General features: G+C 55.2%; 6 protein-coding genes across 6 annotated transcripts; 2 read left to right on the top strand and 4 right to left on the bottom strand.

Annotated features, from left to right (window-relative positions):
* Window positions 1-68: 68 nt before the first annotated feature.
* On the bottom strand, window positions 69-1,109 carry BDY24DRAFT_382661 (uncharacterized protein). Its single transcript, XM_076639560.1, has 2 exons — window positions 776-1,109; window positions 69-640 (listed from the first exon to the last, which is right to left on the bottom strand). The coding sequence occupies exons 1-2, from the start codon at window positions 776-778 to the stop codon at window positions 92-94; spliced, it is 552 nt and encodes a 183-aa protein (XP_076498531.1). The 5' UTR covers window positions 779-1,109; the 3' UTR covers window positions 69-91.
* An 82-nt stretch (window positions 1,110-1,191) lies between these two features.
* BDY24DRAFT_382659 (uncharacterized protein) lies at window positions 1,192-2,846 on the bottom strand. Its single transcript, XM_076639559.1, has 4 exons — window positions 2,385-2,846; window positions 2,162-2,318; window positions 1,721-2,058; window positions 1,192-1,649 (listed from the first exon to the last, which is right to left on the bottom strand). Exons 1-4 carry the CDS (start codon window positions 2,640-2,642, stop codon window positions 1,320-1,322), a joined length of 1,083 nt encoding a protein of 360 aa, XP_076498530.1. The 5' UTR covers window positions 2,643-2,846; the 3' UTR covers window positions 1,192-1,319.
* A 69-nt stretch (window positions 2,847-2,915) lies between these two features.
* Window positions 2,916-7,016, top strand: BDY24DRAFT_413505 (RTP1-C1 domain-containing protein; the record flags this gene model as incomplete). The annotated part of the gene is made up of 7 exons (XM_076643197.1): window positions 2,916-3,240; window positions 3,333-3,759; window positions 3,826-4,084; window positions 4,165-4,745; window positions 4,842-5,548; window positions 5,684-6,373; window positions 6,496-7,016. 7 exons carry the CDS (start codon window positions 2,916-2,918, stop codon window positions 7,014-7,016), a joined length of 3,510 nt encoding a protein of 1,169 aa, XP_076498529.1.
* On the top strand, window positions 6,721-8,000 carry BDY24DRAFT_274082 (uncharacterized protein). Its single transcript, XM_076636921.1, has 3 exons — window positions 6,721-7,254; window positions 7,385-7,464; window positions 7,547-8,000. Exons 1-3 carry the CDS (start codon window positions 7,029-7,031, stop codon window positions 7,823-7,825), a joined length of 585 nt encoding a protein of 194 aa, XP_076498528.1. The 5' UTR covers window positions 6,721-7,028; the 3' UTR covers window positions 7,826-8,000.
* Window positions 8,001-8,335: 335 nt separating this feature from the next.
* PCH2 (Pch2p) lies at window positions 8,336-11,075 on the bottom strand. The gene is made up of 11 exons (XM_076639558.1): window positions 10,758-11,075; window positions 10,487-10,663; window positions 10,039-10,228; window positions 9,843-9,947; window positions 9,671-9,760; window positions 9,461-9,606; window positions 9,315-9,385; window positions 9,160-9,250; window positions 8,962-9,086; window positions 8,772-8,882; window positions 8,336-8,655 (listed from the first exon to the last, which is right to left on the bottom strand). The coding sequence occupies exons 1-11, from the start codon at window positions 11,011-11,013 to the stop codon at window positions 8,464-8,466; spliced, it is 1,554 nt and encodes a 517-aa protein (XP_076498527.1). The 5' UTR covers window positions 11,014-11,075; the 3' UTR covers window positions 8,336-8,463.
* Window positions 11,076-11,166: 91 nt separating this feature from the next.
* On the bottom strand, window positions 11,167-13,327 carry BDY24DRAFT_382642 (uncharacterized protein). Its single transcript, XM_076639557.1, has 3 exons — window positions 12,491-13,327; window positions 11,768-12,196; window positions 11,167-11,655 (listed from the first exon to the last, which is right to left on the bottom strand). The coding sequence occupies exons 1-3, from the start codon at window positions 12,933-12,935 to the stop codon at window positions 11,441-11,443; spliced, it is 1,089 nt and encodes a 362-aa protein (XP_076498526.1). The 5' UTR covers window positions 12,936-13,327; the 3' UTR covers window positions 11,167-11,440.
* Between the last annotated feature and the right edge of the window lie 144 nt (window positions 13,328-13,471).

The following is a 13,471-nucleotide window of genomic DNA, read 5'->3' as shown; positions in this document are numbered from 1 at the left end:
GCTGAGCGAGCCTTGTCTTCGTGGGACTCGTCTGCTCTCCCTCCGGAGCAAGGCGAAGGAGGAGTCGCAGCGTGGGTTCGACGAAGAGAACTCAACCGATGCACTCGTCGCCGCAGGTTGTAAATAGAACGGAAAGATGCTCGTGGATTGCAAGGCAGATGAACCAAAGAGCTGATAAGGCGACGTCGAATTTGGCGACGCAAAAACCATGAGGCAGGTCGAAAAGGTCGAAAAGGACGAGAGCAAGAGATGAGGGAGGTCGGGAGGATGAGTCAAGACGTTGCTGGGATGAGAAAGGTAGAGGTTTTCGACTGTATTCGGTTGGGCTGACGCAGTAGAGAGATAGGCTTAGATCGAGGTGAGATCGTGGGGGAGGAGACCGAGGGAGGGGGAGGGGAGGATGGGGAAGGAATGAAGCGGCCGTCGAGTCGAGGGAGGTCGAGAGACGTTTGACGGAGTTTCTGCTGGTAGAGACATCATGTCGGAGATCTTGATGCCTCGAGCTTATCGTTGAGATACAGTCGTCCGTCGAGGAGTCCTCCGGACGTCGGAGCGAGGGAGAAGAGCGAACGATGTTCAGCGTCGAGGAGGGAGAGAGGGAGTTCAGCAGGAGGGATCGCCGAGAGGAGAAGATGCAAAACTGTTAAGAAGAAAGCGAGAACGAGGAGGTGTAAGCTATTATACTGTCGAGGACCTCCTCATATTCGAAGAAACAGGAAGCAAAAGGACGGAAGAGGAGGGGCAGGGGAGGGAAGGAAGGAAAAGTCGAGCTCACCATGAAAGGAGTCCGTCCGTGCTCCTTCTCCGACAAAGCTCTCCCTCAGCAAGAAGAGCCACTCCCAAGCTTCGGAGAGGAAAGTGGGTGCTCGGCTCAGCTCTGTCTCTCGAGAGCACGAAAAGAAACGGGGAGAGGAGGAACGGAGCTGGAGGAGTTGTCGAAGCTCATCAACGCTCGACCTCTCCGTCGAGAATGAAGGAAGCCGTCGGTTTCGATCTGGGAATTCAAGTTCGAGAGACGATGGGTGAGCTACGGATCAGGGGAGGTTTAGAGATATCGTGAGGGAGGTTCGCTGTGATGGTTGAAGGGGAAAAGAGGTTTGTTCGTCGAGTCACCTCGAGGTCCTCGTCGACGCGGCTCCGAGACTATTTGACTGCTTCCTCTCGTCGGTCTATATTCTTTTTCTGGCTCGTCGGCAAAGTTTAAGTTGAGTTCTCGGGATGAGCTTTGATCCTAGAGAGCGAGAGATGAAGATTCTCGCTCGAGTGTAGGGTCATGCCTTCGCCCTCGTCTTCCCTCTCTCTTTCTCCACAGATCCTCATCAATCTACGTGCCCTCTACGTCCTTGTTCCTCCGTTTTCCCATCGCTCTTCGCCTCATTTCTCCACCACTCTAACCCAACTCCAAACCCCAGCCCACCCACCAGCGTCCCCATCAAAACCCTCGTCGTCGAACCCATCACTCCTCCTCCTCCTCCGGCCGTCGTTCTCGAACCCAGGCAGACGACCGTCATGCAAACGGAGAGATGAGTGATGATCAAATCCCAAGCGAGGGTATGATGAGCCAGCTGAAGAAGAGAGTGGGTCGGAAGGGTGTGTATTCCGTTCGGCGGGAGGAGATGGGCGAGTGTTCGGTGGGTGAGGAGGTTAGACTGAGGCAGGACCAAAGAGAGAGACTCAGGTTCGAGGATTTGGAAGTGATAGACATACCAAACGTACTCACAAAGACGAGGAGATGACCGATGAAAGAGGAGGAAGCGCAAAGCACGCCCAGCGATCGAAGCTCTGTCGACGCGTCCTCTCCCTCCCTTCCTCTCCCTCTCACCCAAACCCAAGCGTACTGCACCACCCAAACCCAGATAGGAAAGAACTGCCATCCCAAAGTCCATTCCTGCCTCTTCGTTCCCTTCTCAAAGAGGAGGACGTACGAAGGGAGGAGGTATCCGACGACCAACCCGACGACGAGTCCTTCGATGTTGGTTTTCGAGAAGGGTTGTTTCTGAGAGGGAGGGAGTGCTCGAGGGAGGAGGAGGGAGGAGAAGAGGGGAAAACAGAGGGCCGCTGCAAAGTAAGACAAGTCCAGGAGTCAGAAAGAAAGAGGAAAAGGAGAGAGAGAGAGAGAGAGAGAGAGAGAGAGAGAGAGAACAGAGCGAGGGCGACGCACCAGCCGCCCATTGATAGAACCCCAGCACCGGAGGAAGCCACGAGACTCGATTGCGATAACTTGCGAGGTGAATAATGGCGATGATGGTTGGGAGGTAGCTAATCCACAGGATCAAGATCACTCTTTGAGGAGGCGAGGACCTGAACGACGACGGAGGCTGGTCCAAGGGACGAGACGAGGTCAGCTTCGTCTCGTTTTCGTCAAGGGAGGAAAAGAAACTCACCCAAGCAGCTGCTTCGAAGAGGGTAACGAGTTGGCATGACAGTCGTTCTGGAGCCGTCAAAACCGGTCCCCAGTCTATACGAACTCCTTGTTGGGCGAAGAGGAGAGGAGGAGAGAAGCCTGAGGGAGTTGGGGAACAATTGGATCGAAGGGCATCTCCGAGTCCTTGTCGACCTGGAAGACCGCTGAGGGACATGACGACGGCAGCCAGGAGAGATGGGGAGGCTAGGATGAGTTGAGTGAGGCGGGAGATGTGCATGGTGGGAGCGAAGGGGGGGAGGGAGATGGCGAGGATGGAGGGAAGGTCAAGAGGTGAGCTCAACGTTTTTGTGTTCCGTTTTGCTTCCGATGCCGCGAGCCGGGCAGATCTGATGAACCGAGGCCGAGGTTCACTGGTACGAGTAGGAGAGGGAACGAGTCGTCGAGTCGAGAAAGTTTGCTCGTGGTCGTCAGGAGGGACAAGAAGGTGGAGGCGAACTCGTTTGAGCTCAACTTTCTTTCACTTCCTTCCTTCTCTCCTCCTCCGACGTTCATGTCGATCCCACCTTCGGAACCGGAAATTTTGCCCATTTTATCCTCTCCCCTTCTCCTATCTGCTCTCAAGTCTCTCTATCCCATCCCTCGCAAGAACCAACCTCTCGCCTCTCGCCCGACTCAAGCAACTCTCCACTCCTTCCTCCTCCAAATCCCTCAAGCTCAACAAGCCCTCTCTCCTGTCGACGACGAAGATGGATTCAGCCTCAGCAAGGAGGCTACGCAGAAGAAGTTCTCTCGGGATCTAGGACTGGTAGCGCTCTGGTCCGCTGAGAAGCTAGACGAACGAGTGAGGGAGGAGTCAATGGAGCTCAAGAACGGTGGTCAGTCAGCTTCGGCTCTCCTTCCTTTCGTTCGTTCGAAGCTCATTATCTTTGCTCACTCAGTCTTTCGGCATCTTATCTTATCTTCACAGCTGCACCAGTTCTTCCGGTCAGCGCTCCGCCGTTGATCCTCACTCTGCTCTCCCACACCATCACCCATGTCCTTCAACCTCTCTTCCTCCAATCGTTCCCTCCCCCCCCCAAATCAGCGCCACCTCCCTCCCGCTCCTCGTCCACCGCCTCCTCCTCCCGCTTCACAGAGATACTACCCGAAGTCTCTCTTACCCCGCTCGAGCTCGAATCTCGCAAGGAATCCAAAAACTCGCTCGAAATCACGCTCGCAAGAGTCCTCAACCTCGCCGTCGTTCGACCCGTCACCGAAGTCGGCAAACTCGTTCGAGACGGAGGCGTTGTGAGATCGGTGATCAAGATGGCTGTAGCAATAGGCTGGGAGGAGGCTGCCGAAGCAGAGGAGAAGAGAGACGATCTGCAGAAGCTCGTTCTGAGAGTGCTTGATTCGTTCGTTCACCTTCCCTCTCGTTCTCCGCGACGCGTAAAACTGAACCCTCGCCTATCGTTTTGCAGCTTCCGGCCAACCCAAACTCTCGGTCTACTCTCTCCCCTTCTCTCGTCGACCGTCTTTCCAACCCACGTCTCAAAAGCCGCTGGAAGCCTGATGACTCGAGCTCTGCTTCGTCCAGGAGGAGTCGAGGGTGTTCTGCAGGGCGTTTTCGGAGGGTCAGAAGGAGCAGCAGAGACTGGAAGGGAGGAGAGCGATGTTGGTCAGAAGTCATTGAGTGTTGCGAGAGTGCTCGGAACTGTTCCTGGTGGAATGGACGCCGAGGTGAGCTGGTTTCCTCGATCAAAAAGCTCGACGCGTCGACAACGCTTACTCTTTTTTCTTTTGGTGTTTCTTTTTCTCAGGAGTACTACACTCTCCTCATCCCTCGACTTATCCCACTTCTAACCTCACCTACAACACCCTCGACCTACCTCCGTCCGCTCTCCCTAACGCTCACGACCCTCCTCTCTCACTCTTCCCCGCTCGTCTCCCTCCCGACCCAACGGATCCTCCTCCCTTACATCCACTCCCCTCTTCTCTCTCCTCACTCGCACCAACACCTCGAAACTCTCCCCTCAGCAGCGTTCAACGCGCTCACCCTCCTCCTTCCGCTCATCCTGCTCACACCTCCTTCGTCGACTTGCCACTCCATCCTCCTTGGACCGATCCTGCCTCAGTTGTTCGGTCTGCACTGGCACTTGCAGCAGGGCCGGACGGCGGATCCGGTGCTTAGGAGGGAGGTCGAAGGCTGTTTGAGGAGTTGGGGGAGGGTGGGCGAAGAGGAAGAAGTCAGAAGGGGACTGGAGGAGGTTGTGAGGAGCGGGAGGGGATGGGAGGGTGGGAAGGGAGGGGTCTTGCCCGGGGAGGAAGACGGAGAGGAAGAGGAAGACAAGGAGTGGTATTGGGAGGGTGGAGGAGAGAATTTGAAAGTCGTTTGGGGGTGGTGAGTCCTGTTTTGCTTCACGGCGGAGGGAGGTGGTCGACGCGTCGTTCGTTCTGAGTCTGATTCGGTTTCTCTGCTCTCTTCCCTCGTTCGCAGTCCGCCACCGATCACCTCCTCGTCGTCCACCTCCCCTTCATCTTCGACTACATCCTCCACGGAGGTCGAGCAGCAAACCCTTACCCTCCTCTCCCTTCACCCACCACCGAACCTCTTCCTCGCTTACCTCAAATCCCTCGATCGGCCGTCCCTCGCTGGAGATCTCTTCGTCTCCCTCCTCAACCAACTCGATTCTCCCTCCTCTTCCTCCACCACCGACGAGGATGAATTCCAACCGGAGGATCCTCGTCGGCGCGTCTTGCTCATGCAGATCGTCCTCTCTATGGTCGACTCGATGGGAGAAACGCTCGTCAAAGGAGAGGAGGGACGGGTACTCGCTTTCGTCGCACATGTGCTTGCGAACTCGGCTCCGAAGGCTAGTGCGAAGCCGAAGTCGGATGCGAAGGGGAAGGGGAGGGAGGTTCTTGGGGAAGAAGGAGAGGTCGGAGGGCTGAAGAGCTTGAGGATCGTGGACAGCGACGACGAGGAGGAGGGAGAGGGAGAGGAGAGTGATGGGCTGGATAGCGATGATGAGGTCGAGTTGCCTGTGGACGAGGAGGCTGAGGCTGTGGAAGGGATGTTTGGAGGTGGTGGAGGAGGAGGTGGGGAGGGTGAGGAGGAGGGAGGAGAGGAAGAGGCGGTGGACGGAGGAGGGAAGCTAGGCTTGGTTGGGACTGCTATTGGACTGTTGGTTGCTGTTCTGCAAGGTTCGTACTCTACTGTTCTACCGTCCTCCTCCACTTCGCGTTGATTAGGACGTCGAGGAGCGAGGGGGTCCACCGACGTCTGTCGTTTCGTTCGCGCTGACTTCCCCTTCCCGTCTCCTTCCTTCGCCTGCACAGCCAACGATGATCTCTCTCCCTCGACAAGTCCAATCCTAACTCTCATCCAATCCTCCCTCGAGCACCACCTCAACTCCTCCACTCCTTCGATCCGTCATCTCACTCGAGAAGCTCGTCTCCTCATCTCCGTTCGAGAAGCCACCTCTTCCTCTTCCACCAACTCCTCCGACCCAACCGACCCGAAAACGGAAGCCACCAACAAGATCCTCGACTCCTACCGACAAGCTCTCAAGCTCGTCCAAGATCCTCTCGTCCCGGTTCGAGCTCACGGGCTCATCACTCTGCGACAACTCGTCCTTCCTCCCGCTCAGCAACGAAGGGAGCGACCTGGAACCAACCCTGTTCCCAGATCCACTTCTGACTCTTCCAACACCGCTACACACGTACTCGAGCAATCCCTCCTCCCACCAGCTCTCGTCCCAGCCATCCTCGACGTCTTCCTCCAAAGCGTTCAAGATCCGGACTCGTACGTCTACCTCAACGCCGTCAAAGGTCTCTCGGCTCTCGTCGATGGATGGGGAAGGGATGTTCTGGGAAGGATGATAGGCGTTTATGCGAAGGGAGTTGGGAACGGGGGCTGGGAAGGAGCGGGAGGAGAGATGGAGAGGGCTGAGCTGGACGCGAGGTTGAGGGTTGGGGAGGCTCTCTGTGGGGTTGTTGAGAGGTCAGAAGGAGGGCTCGGAGTCTATGGTGAATTTTCAGTGGCTTTTACATCCACTTTTCGTTAGGGAGGGAGAGAGAGGCGGCGAGAAAGAGGAAGACACAGGACGCGTCGAACGAGAGCTGACTTTGGTGCGTTCTCTTTCAATCAGCCTCGACCCTGATTCCACCTCTGCTCCTCACTTTCCGAGCGGTAAACCTACCCACGGCACTCCGTTCTTCGGCTCTCACCATCCTCACCATCATCTCCTCAACCTCCCCTCTCACCATCGCTCCCTACGCGTCTGATCTCGTCCTCGCCTGCGTCGACCTCCTCCAAGTCGAGTCCGTCCCCATGGCTCCTCACCCCACTACCACCACCAGTACCTCCTCAGAAGACCAGGAAGGTCAGACCGAATCAGCGACTGGAGTCGAAGAAGTTCTCGCAGAGGAAGACGAGCCCGTCCTCTCGCCTCTCCTCTCGAATCCAAAGCACCCCATCCTCCGACGAGCAGCTCTTCACTTCACCTCCTCCGTCCTTCGAGCGGATCCAGAGGACATGGGGACGCTGGACAGGGAGGTTTGGAGGAGAGCAACGGTGGTGGTTGGATACGTGGGAGCGACGGATGTGGATTTGATGGTGAGAGGGTTGGCGGGGGATGTGAAGGCGGATCTGAAGAAGTTGGCGATCTGATGAGAGATTTGGATGATCCCTCAGCGACACCAGGCCGAGGAGGAAAGAGTAGAAGAGAGAGAGAGAGATCCTCCCAAGTGGGGCGAACAGACAAAGGGAGAACGGAGCGCATGGTTAATCGACGCGTCGTCGGATGGACCTCCCCTCCGCGAACGAAAGTGGAAGGGGATCGACTTCACATCTCGGGTCGGATCCCTAGGAACTTCTTTAGAGCTGTGCTCATCTCATCTCGACTTTCGTAAGTTCCTTCTTCATTTCTTCTCCCCAACTTGAAACGTCCCCACTGGTTTTCGTTCGCCTTCTGACCGTCACCTTCTCTCTCTCCCCCCTTTCCTTCTCCTCCAACATGCTCACTCCCGCTCAAGCAGACCTCTACGCCTGGATCCTCTCGCAGTTCAGCGGGCATGATCTCTCGAGGCTTCTCTTCAAAACCGTCACTGGATCGGATGTGAGTCTGCCTCCTTCTCTTCGTTCTCCCTCGAAGTCGAACATGAAGGGACGAAAGCTGACCTTCCTCCTCCTTCTACCAGAATCTCACCGAGATCTTCCCTCACGGAGCCTACTTCGGAACTCCCAAGCTCACCCTGATCATGCTCCTGGTCCGAGATCGATACCCCAACGCTCCTTCGCCTGTTTTCGACGAAGTTTGGATCGAGGAAGGGATCGACGCCAACCTCTGCGACAGCATGTTTGCGAAGTTCAACGCTCAGAGGAAGGAAGAGTTGAAGAAGTTGAAGGAGGAGAGGAGAGCGAGAGGGGAGGAAGATGAAGGGACGGACGCGGTGGAAACGAGGTCGGTTGAGATGTGAGTTTCCCTCCTTTCTTCCTTCTTCCCCTTTGGTCCCTTTCTTTTTCTTTGACCCTCGAGTTGATTGCTTCTCTTTGCATCTTCTCATTCAGCCTCAGAGAAGTCCAAGAACTTTCGTCGAACTTCAGGTCGTCCGACGCGTCGAGGACTCATGAAGCGTGAGTCGCTGCACTGCTCTCCTCTTCCTCCTCTTTCCGTCTTCTCACCTCGCTGAGCCGCTTCATTCTCCTTCCACAGTTCCCAGCTCTCCGACTTCATCGTCACTCTCCAACGAAAGCTCGAGGAGCTCTCCGTCTCGATCCCTCTCGCCCGCCAGACCGCCACCAGCAGCAACGCCGAGTGGACTTCCATCAGCGGAAGCGATATCTCGGACGACACCATCTCGGCTGGTGAAGGAGAGGTGCAGTTGTAGGCGAGGGGAGGAGCAGGAAGGGAGAGCACGTCTCGATTTGTAGATGCATGATTCTCCTCGAGTTCAAACCCTCCCTTCTCTCGATCGAAAGGAGGAAAGCAAGAAAGAAAAAAAGCCGCATACCCTTAATTCCGAGCTAAAGATTCAAACCAAAAAAAAATCGAAGTCGAACGAACGAACGAAAAAACCAGATCTCCCCTCCCCTCTCCTCTCTCCCTCTCTTCAAACTAAAGCATCGTCGTCCCTCCATCCTGCACGTTCTTGATCGCCTCGTTCTCGTCCTTGACAACCTTCTCCATAGCTCTGATCCACGAGGCAAGCTTGGTAGCCTTGTTTCCGACTTCGGGGAGGGTGTTGATGGAGATGTAGCGAGCGTGAGCGAGGACGGGGAGACGACGGAGGGTTCGACCGGACATTCCCTGTGGGAGGCGACGAGTGAGCGGGGAAGAGAATGAAAAGGAGGGGTTAGTATAGAGAGAAGTAGGGAGGAGAACGATGAAGGCAACGGAGGAGGGAGAGAAACGAAACAACGAACCTCGCACTTCCCAGCCAGATCGTACAACCTCAAACTCAGACGCCTCGACACGTCCGTCTTCCTTCCAGGCACTCCTGAGAACAGCTGGGCGGTTTTCCAGTCCAGTAGAGCCTGTGCACAAAGTCAAACCAGAGCTCTGGTCAGTCTCAGGCGACTCGAAGGACGAAGGAGAAAGACGCGTCGAACTCACGACCTGCTCGACGATATCGCTCTTCATCAACTCTTGAAGACATCCGCAGAGGATCCAGTAGACGGCCTGTTGAGGTGGGAGACCGATGTACTGCTTGATATCTGCTCGGTCGACGAAGGCGGAATCTGTGAGGGCAAACGAGAGCAAGAGGTCAGGGAAAGAAGAAGAGAGGACGAGGAGGAGCAAGAGTTGACGAACCGATAGCTTGAGCGATGTTCGACGTGGTCATGATGAGGACGTTCTTGCGGTTCTTGAGCTTGTCGAGTTGAGTGAGGAGAGCGTTCACAACCTGCGAAATAAAGAGGCGATCAGTTTCCGAGAACGAGCTCAAGGAAGAGAGACATCGAGCTCACCCTCATCGCGTCCGACGGCTCCGTTCCACTCCCAGCTCCAGCTCTTGCGGCTGTTAACGACTCGACCTCATCTACAGTTCGCAGGAAGCATCGCAAAAGTCAGTTTCAACTCTCTCGACGTCAACGAGGAAGAGAGACAGACTCACCGATCAAAACCACCACGAAGCCCGACTCGTCCTCCACCATCTCCGTCACCGTCGAGAACAAACGCTGGACGAGCTTCCCCGACTCCGAGAACCATTTGGAGAAAAGCGAGTGAGAGTTGATCTCGATGAGCTTTCCATGAGGATACCTGTGAAGACGAGGGGGAGTCAGCGAGGCCCAACGAGGGGTGGAAGGCGAGGAGGTGGACGAACCGACTGGATAAACGAATAGCGAGCTTTTGGGCAAGAGCACGACACAGGGAAGTCTTTCCTGTTCCAGGAGGTCCGTGGAGAAGGACCACTCTGCAAAGAAAGACAGGAGAGGGGGAGGAGGTGAGCTCGAGAGTCGAAGGGAGGGAGAGAAGGAAGGAGAGCTCGAGCTCACCGATTCCAAGTGACGACGTTGAAATCGACGTTGGCGTCCGAGAAGAGGAGGGTTGTATAGATGTAGTTGAGCAGTCTGTTCTTAATGTCGTCTCCATAGATGAGGCTGTTGGAGAACGAACAGATGGTGAGCTCGAACGATGAGAGGCCGAGCATGCATCCTCCTCCCCTGAGTCTCGAAAACGAAAGTCACTCACGTATCCCACACTCCCTCCAGCCCTTTACTCGGCAGTTCTCTCACACTGGCGGCCATGATCCCTTCGCTGTCCTCATCGTCGTCTTCTTCTGCTGATGCTGAGAACTCCTCGAGGGCTGTGATGCGAGAAGGTTGGTAGACGTGCGTTTGAAGGACGAGCGAGGAGAGAGGTGGGAAGGGGAGGTCGAGGGCTGGCGGAAGGTAAGAGGAGGGGAGGAGAGTGGTATTAGCATGGGTGGATTCTACAGAGAGTCAAGGACACGAAAAGATCTGAAATGTTGGATCGAGAAGATGTTCGGGGAGGGAAAAGAAGGAAGCGAAAGGAGCGAGCTCGACACCTCCTTCCTTCCCTCTCTCTCTCTCTCTCTCTCCCTCCTTCTCCCTCCCTCGTAACCATCCCCTCATCCACCCAAAAGAAAACACAGACCAAAAGAAGCCTTTTCACTCACCACACTCTGCAGCTTTTATACTCTCACAGTTCTCCTCCAAGATATGCACCTCCCTCCATCCATCGACCTCGACTCCATCGACGGCGATCTTGGTAAAGTTCTCGTTGATGAAGGTTTCCACAATGTGTCGAACGTGATCGTGTCGGAGAGTAGAGTGAGGGGAGAGACGGACTTCGACTGTTGGATGGAGATATATACGATGAAGGGTGGGGTCAGCTTGAGAAGGTGGCGGAGGAGGAGAAGGAGAAGGAAGCTCGACGTCTCGACTCACTATGCAAGGGACTCAAGTGCTCGTCTTCGTCTGAATCATCCTCGTCATCTTCATCCTCATCCTCCTCTTCTATTATCTCATCCACTTCAGCCTCGTTACTCGCAGGAGGGAGTCGTGAAGAGGTCTCCGTTTCCTCCTCCTCCTCCATCGTCTCGTCGTCCTCCAACTCGACGGATCCTGCTACTGCTGGCGAAAGAGGATTCGAAGAAGAAGAAGAAGCGGGATGATGTCCGTTGGAACGAGGAGTAGAAGGCATCCGAGAGAGGAGACTCAAAGCTTCGAGCGAGCGGCGGATGGAAAGAGGAGGGATGGTGGACGTTGGGGAGGAGGAGGAAGCGCGCCGACTTGGGAGAGGAAAAAGCAAGACGCGTCCGAGTTCTGTTTGGGTTTTTCTCTCTCCTTTTCTTCGCGGGTTTCAATCATAAATAGATAGATAGGCAGATAGGCAGAGCTGGAGCAGAGTATAGAGGGAGGATAACGAATACAGAACAAAAAGAGGAACGCTACCTGACGTCTCGACAAAAAAAAAAAAGGGAGCAAAACAAAAACAAAGGGTTGGTCGAATCGTTTCGACCTCCAAACCAGAAGAGGACGGAGAGAGGTTCTCCTCTATAGCAAAAAAAAAAGAAACCCACAAACAACGACGAAGAAAAACCCAAAAACCGAGATCCAAAACTGAACTATTAAGCCATCACCTTCTTGGCCTTCCTCTTCTTGACGACCTTGGGAGGTTCAATCGCGACGTTGGCGTTCTTGAGCATCGAGGCGAGCTTGCCGTCCTCGTGAAGAGCCTTGAGTTCAGCGAACCCTCCGATGGAGATCCCACCGAGGATGATGTGGAGGTTGGAGTCGGTGGCGAGGAGTCGGTTCAGGAGGGGAGTGATGGTGAGGGAGTCGGCTTGATGAGAGGGAAGAGAACGAAACGAGAGACGAGAGAGTCAGTCCAAAAAAACGCGTCTCTCTCTTGAACCACGCAAAGAAGAGAAGCGGTTTATTTGCTGCCCACTCACCTCGTCGATCCAAATCCACCACCGAAATCTCGCCCACGACAACCCTGTACTCCTTCCTCAACAACTTGTAAACCTCCCTCATCCAAACATGGTTCTGCCTCCCGACGACGACCAACTTGCCCTCTCCCTCCCAGACCTCCTGTTCAAACTGCTTCATCCTCGCGTCCCTCTCCTTCCCCTCGGGTCCGATATCGAAATCGAGCACCCACTCGGGGGAAAGGGGCGTGGTGGAAGGAGCGTACGAGGTCAGAGGAGGGAGGAGACCGTTGGGCGTGGAAACGAGGAAGTGGAGGAGGGAAGCGAGTTCTTGAGCAGGGGTCAGAGGAGGTCCGACTGAGGAGGAGGAGGAGGAGACGAAGGTGGTTTGGAGTTGGTGGTTGTGCGAACGACGATGAACGCGTTCGGTGGGGAGGGGAGGGGCGTTGGCTGCTGGGAAGAAGAGCGAGAACGAAAGAGGGAGAGAGTTAGCTTTCTAGTTTCATTTTCGTTTCGCCCGAAAAGTAATGAAAACAAAAGACCAGTGAGACAGGTCGTTCCAAGGGCGAAAAAAAGATGGCGAAGAGGAGGATCGAGGGCAAGCGAAGAAGCCCTCCCCCAAGCTCAAGAAGAGGCAAGGAAGGTTCAAAGGGACGAGACACCAACAACCCCGACCGCGTCGCCCCGTTCGTTCGTCCGTCGAGAAAAGAGAGAAGATGGAAAATCCGCAAAAAAAAAAAAACTCACCAAGCATCGTTTCCCTCATCTTCAAATCCTGCAACTCTGCCGTCCTCTCCAACGCCCTACTCATGGGGTAGCCGCGACCTTGAAGTCCTGCTCCCTCCGCTCCCCAAACGATCTCCCTTCGACCCAAAACCCTCCCGGCTCCGTTCCCACTGTTCCACCTCCTCAACTCCTCCAGCCCACTCTTCCCCCAGACCTCCTGTCCCTTCTGCAGCAGTATCCAAGCTCCGACGAAGAAGGCCGCGACGATGACCACCGAACGAGCGAGTTTTGCTCTTGCTCGGGCGGAGGTGAAGGAGAGGGAGGTTGAGAGCGAAAGCGAACGAGTGCGAGAAGGGTGACGAGGCGAGAAGGGCGAGGAATCGAGTTTAGGGGAGGGAGCGTACGAGTTGGCGCGAGAACGGGTGGGTGAAGGAGGTGGAGAGGGTTGGAAGATTTGGGAGAACATTCGAGGAGGAGGAGGAGGTGGTTCGTTTTTGACGCGTTTAGGGGAAGGTGGTTGTTGGAGGTAAAGAGATTCCAAGAACCAGATGTATGTAGTAGTCGACCGAGAACCTGCTCGGAGGGTGGAACAGAAGGGGAAGGGGATGGGAAAGAGTTTGAAGTGAAGGGGAGAGAGGACGAGACGCGGCGAGAGTGGGTGTTCGAAGGCGAAGGAAGGCTTCAAAAGTTGGAACAGCGAAAGCCCTTTGTTCGGGGATGGGCGAGGAGAGAGAGAGAGTGGATCAACGAAGGGTTGGCCAGAGGAAGGAGAGAAAGATGGCTGGTTGAAGCTAAGACACGTCCCCTCGAAAAGAAGAAGCGGGGGAAGGTTCACGACACGCGTCGACCGCAGTTGGAGTTTCCAAGATCTGAAACAAATGAAGAAGGGTGGGGTGGTCAAACAAGCTCTGGGATTCCTGGATTCCTTCTCTCGAACGAGAAAAGGCCGAGATCAAAAGATCTGTCGTTGTCGAATGTCGGGAAGATCTGGCAAGAGAGAGA

The sequence above is a fragment of the Mrakia frigida genome, assembly GCF_051309035.1.
Source record: "Mrakia frigida strain ATCC 22029 unplaced genomic scaffold BDY24scaffold_8, whole genome shotgun sequence".
NCBI classification, from domain to species: Eukaryota; Fungi; Basidiomycota; class Tremellomycetes; order Cystofilobasidiales; family Mrakiaceae; genus Mrakia; species Mrakia frigida.
Note: the sequence above shows the minus strand (reverse complement) of the source record. Positions and strands in the feature narration are given on the sequence as shown.

Excerpts from the sequence above, each read along its gene's own strand:
- BDY24DRAFT_382659 (XM_076639559.1), bottom strand. The coding sequence starts at position 2,642 with ATGCACATCTCCCGCCTCACTCAACTCATCCTAGCCTCCCCATCTCTC. Across the intron at positions 2,319-2,384 it reads TCTTCGAAGCAGCTGCTTGG|CCTCCGTCGTCGTTCAGGTC; the intron begins GTGAGTTTCTTT and ends CCCTTGGACCAG. Across the intron at positions 2,059-2,161 it reads GTTCTATCAATGGGCGGCTG|CGGCCCTCTGTTTTCCCCTC; the intron begins GTGCGTCGCCCT and ends CTTACTTTGCAG.
- BDY24DRAFT_274082 (XM_076636921.1), top strand. The coding sequence starts at position 7,029 with ATGATCCCTCAGCGACACCAGGCCGAGGAGGAAAGAGTAGAAGAGAGA. Across the intron at positions 7,255-7,384 it reads CTCATCTCATCTCGACTTTC|ACCTCTACGCCTGGATCCTC; the intron begins GTAAGTTCCTTC and ends CCGCTCAAGCAG. Across the intron at positions 7,465-7,546 it reads AAACCGTCACTGGATCGGAT|AATCTCACCGAGATCTTCCC; the intron begins GTGAGTCTGCCT and ends TCCTTCTACCAG.
- PCH2 (XM_076639558.1), bottom strand. The coding sequence starts at position 11,013 with ATGCCTTCTACTCCTCGTTCCAACGGACATCATCCCGCTTCTTCTTCT. Across the intron at positions 10,229-10,486 it reads TATAAAAGCTGCAGAGTGTG|CCCTCGACCTCCCCTTCCCA; the intron begins GTGAGTGAAAAG and ends ACCTTCCGCCAG. Across the intron at positions 9,087-9,159 it reads GAACATCGCTCAAGCTATCG|ATTCCGCCTTCGTCGACCGA; the intron begins GTTCGTCAACTC and ends TTGCCCTCACAG.
- BDY24DRAFT_382642 (XM_076639557.1), bottom strand. The coding sequence starts at position 12,935 with ATGTTCTCCCAAATCTTCCAACCCTCTCCACCTCCTTCACCCACCCGT. Across the intron at positions 12,197-12,490 it reads GATGAGGGAAACGATGCTTG|CAGCCAACGCCCCTCCCCTC; the intron begins GTGAGTTTTTTT and ends TCTTCTTCCCAG. Across the intron at positions 11,656-11,767 it reads GGTGGATTTGGATCGACGAG|CCGACTCCCTCACCATCACT; the intron begins GTGAGTGGGCAG and ends CCTCTCATCAAG.